Source organism: Zalophus californianus, chromosome X (genome assembly GCF_009762305.2).
Source record: "Zalophus californianus isolate mZalCal1 chromosome X, mZalCal1.pri.v2, whole genome shotgun sequence".
Classification (NCBI taxonomy): domain Eukaryota; kingdom Metazoa; phylum Chordata; class Mammalia; order Carnivora; family Otariidae; genus Zalophus; species Zalophus californianus.
This window is the reverse complement of record NC_045612.1, coordinates 29,728,365-29,737,530: the sequence shown is the minus strand read 5'-3', so window position 1 is coordinate 29,737,530 and position 9,166 is coordinate 29,728,365. Positions and strand designations below refer to the sequence as shown.

Genomic DNA, 9,166 nt, shown 5'->3' with positions numbered 1-9,166 from the left:
CATGTCTTAAAGTCCCGAGTTTCTCTGTCTTTAAAATACCACCTATGGAACATCAGTAAGTCAGCCAAGGTTTTTCTGTGCAAAACCTACCGTGACCGAAATCCTGACTCTCCACTGGGTCTCCTCTGACACCACCCCGCGGGGGGGGGGGGGAGAGAAGGGCGGTAGAGGGGCATCAGACTCCCCAGGTGGTCTCCCCTGAGGTGCGAGGGGTGGGGCAAGTGGGTGATGGGGTAAGGGTGGGAGCCTCATTATAACCTGCCAAGGGTGGAAGTCTAGACTCCCCGCCCTGCCCATTGCTGACGTGGGTGAGGGTGAAGCCATAGTTTCTTTCCATGGCATTTGGCTAGAGTAGCTCTATCTAAAATTTTCTGTCTTGCCGGGTCACTCCTTTCCTGGTCCTTTGTCTAGAAAAAGCAAGGCCAGGCTCAGTTGGTGGAGCCCCGGACTCTTGATCTTGGGGTTGTGGGTTGGAGCCCCAGGTTGGGTGTGGAGATTACTTAAAAATAAAGTTAAAAAAAAAGAAGAAAAGAAAAAGCAGAATTTTGTGGGGGCTTTATTTGTGCCAGTTGGTGTTTCACACATCTCTTTTTCTACTCTTCTGAATGGGTTAGGTTTTTTTCCCGTCTCTATTCCTGTTATTGTTAAAATAAAAGAAAGCTATTGGAATATAATAATAGAATGCTAAATCTAGGTGGTGGGTATATTGGTATTCACTATAAAATTCTTTAAACTTTCCTGTACATTTGAAAATTTTTATAATAAATGTTGGAAAATAAAGCAAGAGGGAATTATTTTATAATACTTTGAAAAGAAAAGAAAAGAAAAAACCAAAAGCTATGGGATTCAGTATATTTATCTTACATACCGCTTGTATTAGGATTCTTGTTTGCAAGTGGCAGAAACCCAAGTTGAATAAGCTTGAGGAAAATGGAGTTTATTGCCTTCTATAACTGGGAAGGACAGGACATATCTCAGACACACCAGGATCCAGAGACTCAAATGACCAGATTCTCAGTCATCTCTCCATCTCTCTTCTCTGCTTCTCTCTTCTCTGTATTGCCTCATTCTCTAAGACTCTTTCACATGGTAGAGACATGGGTACGATACCATCTACTTTGGGGTCACATCCTTACAGTTTAATAGCCAAAGAAAAGAGAAAGCTATTTCTTTACCTCTGATTTGGATTATTCCAAGGACGGTCTTATATCTCTGGCCTAGGACACATGCCTAACTGCTTGGAGCTGCCACTGTGTCCAGCAGAGTTTATTATGATTAGCCCATCCTGGGTTAGGTGCACAGCCATGTGTGCGGAGGGTGAATGGGACAGGGTACTATCATTACCTGTCCCACCAGGACTATGGTCGGTGAAGGAGGAACAGCTCTCCAAAGGAAGAGGAATGCTTTTACTAGAAGCAGGGAACAAAGAATGCTGGGCAAACCAAAGCAGCAGATGTCCACTATACAGGCTTCTTAGTTTTAATAGTTTTTAAACTGCATTTCTTGGATTCTCAATGCATGTAATCATATCATCTGTAAATAATTATTCTTTTTCTCTTTATTCCTTTTAGATTTATATGACTTATTTCATTTTCTTGGTTTATTATATTTTAGAACCTTCAAAACACCACAGAAGACATCTGAACCTTATTCCTGAATTTGATGGGAGATAACTTGATCATGATGTTTGCACATGGCTTTTTTTTTAAGATTTTATTTATTTGTTTGACAGACAGACAGAGACACAGCGAGAGAGGGAACACAAGCAGGGGGAGTGGGAGAGGGAGAACAGGCTTCCCGCGGAGCAGGGAGCCTGATGCAGGGCTCGATCCCAGGACCCTGGGATCGTGACCTGAGCCGAAGGCAGACGCTTAACCACTGAGCCACCCAGGCACCCCTGCACATGGCTTTTTGATACTCTTTCCTATGTTTAGAAAGTTCTCTTCTATTCTATTGTACTTAGAATTTTTAACAAGATTTTATTTATTTGACAGAGAGAGAGCACGAGAAGGGAGGGGGGACAGAGGGAGAAGGAGAAGCAGCCTCTCTGCTGATGTGGGGCTCAATCCCGGGACCCCAGGATCATGACCTGAGCCAAAGGCAGACACTTAACTGACTGAGCCACCCAGGCACCCCCTCTACTTAGAACTTTTATAAGGAACAGCTGCTGATTTTTATCTAGTACATTTTGGCTATCCATTGATGGACAAGACTACATAAAAAATAAAAATTTTGTAAGGAGTGAAGTACAGAAATCACCTGAAAACAGCAAGGAAAAAAAATCGGAATGTAGACTCCACCTTCCATGAAACTAAGAGATAAGTGTTACATGAAAGCATAACTTGTGAAAATGGGAAGTGGGTTGACAGGTAACTAAATGATGCAGAAGCACTCACAACATCGTATGGACTGTTCTAAGTGCTTCACATATGTTACCCAGCAAAGAGGTTTATTATTTGTAGAAACTGAACCAGAGAGAGATCTAGATGCTCATGATATGGCTGGTTCTGCTTGTGAAAGTTACCCAGGTTGGGTAAGTGGGTAGGTTGTGGGGGCAGGCGAGGGAGGGGGCACTCTAGTGTGGTCAATAGAAGCCTTGTCCCTAGTTCCCGGGGAGAACTCCTGGAGGGGTCTAGTGGTGGTTGATGGTCTCTGAGGGCTATTGGTGGCATTTGCATTAAAGACCTCTCCTCTTAAAGCTGACGGTGGATCTATGTCCAGTGAAGAGGGCCTAGTCTTTAAAACCAGAGTTCCCTGATTATTGGAGGCATGATCTCTGGCTTCTCTACAATGTTGGCTTTGCAAGGGCTTAGGGAAGTCAGAAGCCTGTCTCTTGGGGCAGAGGGTGGTGGGGAGCAGAGGTTGCTGTCACAGGAGGCCTACTTGAGCGAAGTCTCTCTGACCTTGACCTTGACCTCTCAGCCCTGTGCCAGCGGGTGGAATTGGGAGAAGCCCCAGAGGGTGGAGGCTTTGTCTCTGGTTGTTGTAATTGACATTAGCCGAGGCTACCATTTGCTATATACGTTTCTGCAGGATATGTCCCGCACAAGGGTGCACATTTGAAGGTGTATGTGGGAGGACGGTGACAGGAGCCTGGAGTCCGCCAGCCTTGTGCCCTCATGCAAGCATGCCGCTATGGGCAGAGAAAGGCAAGCTTTTTTACAATTGGCCTATCCAAAGGGGTGCCATTTTCTAATTAATTTACCCTGAGGGTCATTTTTGTGTGTGTGTGTGCAATTTTTCTACTCTGAGGGTTCTGACTGCTAGCGGCCAACTTGGCTCTCTCCAAAAGCACTGATATGCAGATACTAGTTTTCTAAATCCTAATGGGCCTTAATTTAGGCCTGAGTAATCAGAAGCCAGGGCTGCAAGTGGCCCTTTCCCCTTGCCTCTCAGGGTCCTAGCCACTCTCCTTGCCTTAGGCAAATTGATATAAGAAAATTACTTTGGCCAGATTAGATCAGGAGGACAGCCTTAAGCACTGGTAACTTCATCCCTATCTTCTCCTCCCCAAATCTTTTTAAAAGGACCAAGAGTGGTATAATTAAAGGAAAGTGTACCATCAGCAGTTCAGAAATTGTGAAGAATTCCTTGAGGATAGAAATCAGATATAATCCTATTGATAAGAGAGGAGGAGGAGCCCCATCTAAAAAATGCAAGAGAAAATTACTGGAGCAAATCCAGAGAAAGTCAAATCTCAGAATGAATAGAAAAAGCAATGGGGGGGGGGGTCCCTCCATTCAATTAAAAAATTGCATTCAGAAAAGAAGGATCAGCTCAGCCTCTCTGTGACCAGCTCTGCCCCTCCATCCCTCGACTCATTCCAAAGGTAAAGCTTAAACTTTCACACTGAGGTGAGCTATTGACTTCCCAAAGTTGGCTTGTGTGAGTGTAGGATTCTAGAAAACACAACGCGCACACACACACACACACACACACACACACACACACACACACAGCAGACCTTGGTATGTATAATCTAGACTTCCACAAAATATACGGAAAAACAAAAAAAGAGAAGCACCTCCAGCCACGAGAGAAATACACTCAAATCCTGTGCTGTCAAAGTAAAATTGTTTTGGTAATTTGCAGGGATTCAGAGGAACAGCCTTTCTGTCGCCTGCATACCCACCCACTTTAAAGTGAAGCCTCCAGGGATGCCTGGGTGGCTCAGTCAGTTAGCGTCTGACTCTTGATTTTGGCTCAGGTCACGATCTCAGGGTCCTGGTTTCCAGCCCTGTGTCAGGCTCCTGGCTTACTAGGGAGTTTGCCTGAGGACTCTCTCTCCTTCTCCCTCCGCCCCTCCCCCTGCTCGCGCGCACACACACACACACTCTCTCTCTTTAAAATATATATATTTTACAAATAAAATAAAGTGAAGCCTCCATACCCACCCACTTTAAAGCAACACATACAACTCTCCTGCTCAGAAGACAGGCCAGTTGGGAGACACAAAACTGCACAGGAAACCCAGGCAAGCTATCTTTGCTAAGGATTTGTCCCTTATTCACTAATATATATGATCAACAAAGGATTACCAACAATATTTGGAGAAAACCTACAACATGAGAGAAGAACCAAAATGGATAAATAGTACAACTGACCCTAAGTGGTGAAGGGGTGGGGGAGTGAAATAATATAGGGAACAAAACTCCAATTTTCAGATTCTAATTTTCAGGCATATTCAGAACACGTTGCAGACATATTCAGAACCTCTATGAATTACTCAGGTAGGTATTACAGAAAACTGGAAAATGAATCCCTAAAAGAGGAACATTGTGGAATATAAGAAATAGTAGTAAACAAAGAAATAGTAAAGCTTTGAGTTGTCCAAAGGCTAGCATAAAAAGAGCCCAATTTGAATCAGAGGGAAATATAATTCAGAGCTGAGAATATTAAAAGAGCCAAAGGGATATGTAATACTGATAAAAGGTACACACAAGGGGCCTGGCTGGCTCAGTTGGTGGAGCGTGCGACTCTTGATCTCAAGGTTGTGAGTTCAAGCCCCACGTTGAGTGTAGAGATTACTTAAAAATGAAATCTTAAAAAACATAGGTACACTCCACCAAGAACGTGTGACAATCGTGGACCTTAATGCATACAACAAATGAATTAAAGATATACAAAGCAAAGTGTGTTAGAAATACAAGGAGAGGGGCCTACCGCGGGAGCGTGAGGGACACCACGAATTCCGTTTGGAGGCATCTTTGAGCTCGCCGAGTAGACACCATGAGCAAAGCTCACCTTCCCAAGTTGAAAGAGTTTATGGACAATAAATTATCATTGAGATTAAATGGTGGCAGACATGTCCAAGGAATATTGTGGGGGTTCGATCCGTTTATGAATCTTGTGATAGATGAATGTGTGGAGATGGCAACTGGTGGGCAACAGAACAATATTGGAATGGTGGTAACACGAGGACATAGTATCATCATGTTAGAAGCCTTGGAGCGAGTATAAACAACGGGTGTGTTCATCGGAAGAAATCAACTGCTTCCACATGTCCCCTCCATAGTACCTGTTTCACTACTATATAAAAATCAGGTCGTGTGCATTTTCATATTGAACTTTTTTTGTTAAATAAACTTTTATAACAGTCCAAAATGCAAAAAAAAGAAATACAAGGAGAATGAAAATTTACAAATAACCAATCATAGGGGGAGAGTCCCCTCTCGCTCTCCCTTCCCTCCCTCCCTCCTTCTGTCCTCATCGCTTTCCTACCTTTCCCCTATTGTCTTCTAAAAATATATATTTATTTTATTTTTTCAAGATTTTGTTTATTTATTTGTCAGAGAGAGAGAGAGCACAAGCAGGGGGAGCGGCAGGCAGAGGGAGAAGGAGAAGCAGGCTTTCCGCGGAGCAGGGAGCCTGATGCGGGGCTCGATCCCAGGACCCTGGGATCATGACCTGAGCTGAAGGCAGCCGCCCAACCGACTGAGCCACCCAGGCGCCCTAAAATATATATATTTAGCACCTATTATGTGTCAGGTATTATGTTAGGTACTGTGAGCACAGTAGCAAGCAAAACAACCTTGGTGCCTGCCACTGAAGCTTACAGTCTAGTCAGAGAGACAAACATTATTCAAGTATTAATTCAAATACATGTAAAACTACAACTGTGATGAGTGCTCTGTAGGAGAGGCACACAGAGGTATGAGAGGTCAGGGAAGCTTCTCTGAGCAAGCGAAACCTCCCCAGAGATCTGTAAAATGCATGGAAATTAACTGGATGAGGAGGAAGAAAAGGCATTCCAAGCAGAGGGAAAGGCACGTGCAAAGGCCCTATGGCAGGAGGAAGCTTAATGCATATGAGGGACAAAAGAGAGCTGGTACAGCTGTAACTCAGTCAGCAAGTGGAGAATTTTATAAAATGACGCTGATGAGGGGCGCCTGAGTGGGTCAGTCATTAAGCATCTACCTTCGGCTCAGGTCATGGTCCCAGAATCCTGGAAATGAGCCCCATATCCCGCTCTCGGCTCAGCAAGGAGCCTGCTTCTCCCTCTCCCTCTTCCTCTGCCTGCCACTCCCCCTGCTTGTGCTCTCTCTCTCTCTCTGTCTCTCTGTGTCAAATAAATAAATGAATAAATAAACAAACAAATAAATAAATCTTTAAAAAAAATGATGCTGATGAGATAGATATTGGCCAGGCTGTGCAGGGCCTCAGAGGCTATGGTGATGATTTGTGTCTTTATCCTAAGCACAGTAGGGATTATTGAAAAGATTAAAAGTGAAAAAGACTATCCCGTCTATAAAAGTTATTAGATGAGGGGCAAACATGAAAGCAGGGAGCTCAATTAGAAGGCTACAACTACATTTCTGGTGAGAAAAGAAGATATCTTAATGGTGGGGAGAGTGGTAGACATCGAGAGAGAAGAGAGCTTTAACCGGTGCTCAGTAAGTAGGACGCCTGGGTGGCTCAGTCTGTTAAGCGTCTGCCCTCGGCTCAGGTCATGATCCCAGGGTCCTGGGATTGAGTCCCACATAGGACTCCTTGCCTAGTGGGGAGCCTGCTGCTCCCCCTGCTTGTGCTTTCCCTTTCCCTCTCACTCTCTCTGACAAATAAATAAATAAAATCTTAAAAAAAAAAAAAGGAAGGAAGGAAGGAAAAATCCCTAATGGGTAGCATTGGTAGCATTCTGTGGTCTAAATACATTAAAAAAAAAAAATCCCTAGTAGGCAAAATTGATAGGGCCTCAGGATGGGTTCTGCATGAAAATAAGAGAGAGAGGGAACATAGCAAGGATGACTCCCTGGTTTCTGGCTTTTGCAAATGGATGGATGCTAGTACCATTCACTGAGATAGGGAACACTGGCAAAGGACCAGATTATTGTTCTTGACTTTTAGGGGGAAGAGGAAGAGTTTGGTTTTGAATATGTTGAATTTGAAGTGCTTTTTTTTAAGTTTTTATTTATTTATTTGAGAGAGAGAGAATGAGAGATAGCACGAGAGGGAAGAGGGTCAGAAGGAGAAGCAGACTCCCTGGTCAGCAGGGAGCCCGATGTGGGACTCGATCCCGGGACTCCAGGATCATGACCTGAGCCGAAGGCAGTCGCTTAACCAACTGAGCCACCCAGGAGCCCTTGAAGTGCTTTTGAGACATCCAAGAGAAGACATATAGTAAGCATTTGGATAAAAATTTTTGGAGCTCAGAGAAAAGCTGGAGATACAAATTTATGAGACATATGAACAGCTGGTAATTGAAGTCCAAGATTTGGATGAGATTTTATTTTTATTTTTAAAATTATTTTATTTATTTGACACAGAGGGAGAGTACAAGCAGGGGGAGCGGCAGACGGAGAGGGAGAAGCAGGCTCCCCGCTGAGCAGGGAACCTGAAGCGGGGCTTGATCCCAGCACCCCAAGATTGTGACCTGAGCCCAAGGCAGACATTTAACCAACAGAGCCATCCAGGCGCCCTTTAATTATTTTTTAGGGAGGGGGGCAGAGTGAGAAGGAGAGAAAGAGAATCTTAAGCAGGCTGTATACTCAGCACAGAGCTGGACTCGATCCCACAACCCTGAGATCATAACCTGAGCCAAAATCAAGAGTTGGATGCCCAACTGACCAAGCCACCCGGGTAAGGTTTTAAAGTTTTTAAATTTAAGGCTTTTAAATCTAAAGATTTTAAATCTCACCCTGGATGAGATTTTAAAGTGAAAAGAGGGGCTAAACTGAGTTGAATCTTAGCATTTATGGTTGAAAAAAAAGGAGGATAAGGAGGACCCAAAGAGGTATGAGAAAAGTGGGGAGAGTGATGTGTCAGATAAACCAAGGAAAGGGAATATCTTAAAAAAAGGGAATGGCAGCATGGAGGTTCCTCAAAAAATTAAAAATAGAACTACTGTATGAGCCAGTAAATTCCATTTCTGGGTATTTACCCAAAGAAAAAGAAAAACACCAATTTGAAGAGATATATGCACTCCATGTTCATTGCAGCATTATTTTTTTAAAGATTTTGGTAAGTAATCTCTACACCCAACGTGGGGCTCAAATCCACAACCCCAAGATCAAGAGTCACACGCTCCACTGACTGAGCCAGGCAGGTGCCCCCGTTGTGGCATTATTTACAACAGCCAAGATACGGAAATGACCTAAGTGTCCACTGATAGATGAAAGGATAAAGAAGATGTGATATATATGTGTACACACACACACACACACACACACACACACACACACACACACACACACACTGGGATAATACTCAGCCATAAAAAAGAATGAGATCTTGTCATTTGCGACAGCATGGATGGACCTAGAGGGTATTAAGCTGACTGTAATAAGTCAGACAGAGAAAGACAAATACCATATGATTTCACTTCTATGTGGGTTCTAAAAAACAAAACAAACAAAACAAAACAGAAACAGACTCACAGATACAGGAAACAAACTGTTGGTTACCAGAGAGAGGAGGGGTTGGGGAATGGGTGAAATAGGGGAAGGGGATCAAAAGGTATAAACTTCTAGTTATAAAATAAATAAGTCATAGGGATATAAAGTATAGCATAGAGATTATATTCAATAATATTAAAATAACTTTGCATAGAGCTACCCTACGACCCAGTAGGGTACTACTGGGTATTTACCCCAAAGATACAAATGTAGTGATCCGAAGGGGTACGTGCACCCCAATGTTTATAGCAGAAATGTCCACAATAGCCAAACTA

At 43.5% G+C, this 9,166-nt stretch overlaps 1 protein-coding gene across 1 annotated transcript; it reads left to right on the top strand.

Annotated features, from left to right (window-relative positions):
• The first annotated feature begins 5,229 nt into the window (after nucleotides 1–5,229).
• Nucleotides 5,230–5,460, top strand: LOC113931343 (small nuclear ribonucleoprotein G-like). The gene has a single exon (XM_035725357.1). The coding sequence runs from the start codon at nucleotides 5,230–5,232 to the stop codon at nucleotides 5,458–5,460; it is 231 nt and encodes a 76-aa protein (XP_035581250.1).
• Nucleotides 5,461–9,166: the final 3,706 nt, after the last annotated feature.

Excerpts from the sequence above, each read along its gene's own strand:
- LOC113931343 (XM_035725357.1), top strand. The coding sequence starts at position 5,230 with ATGAGCAAAGCTCACCTTCCCAAGTTGAAAGAGTTTATGGACAATAAA.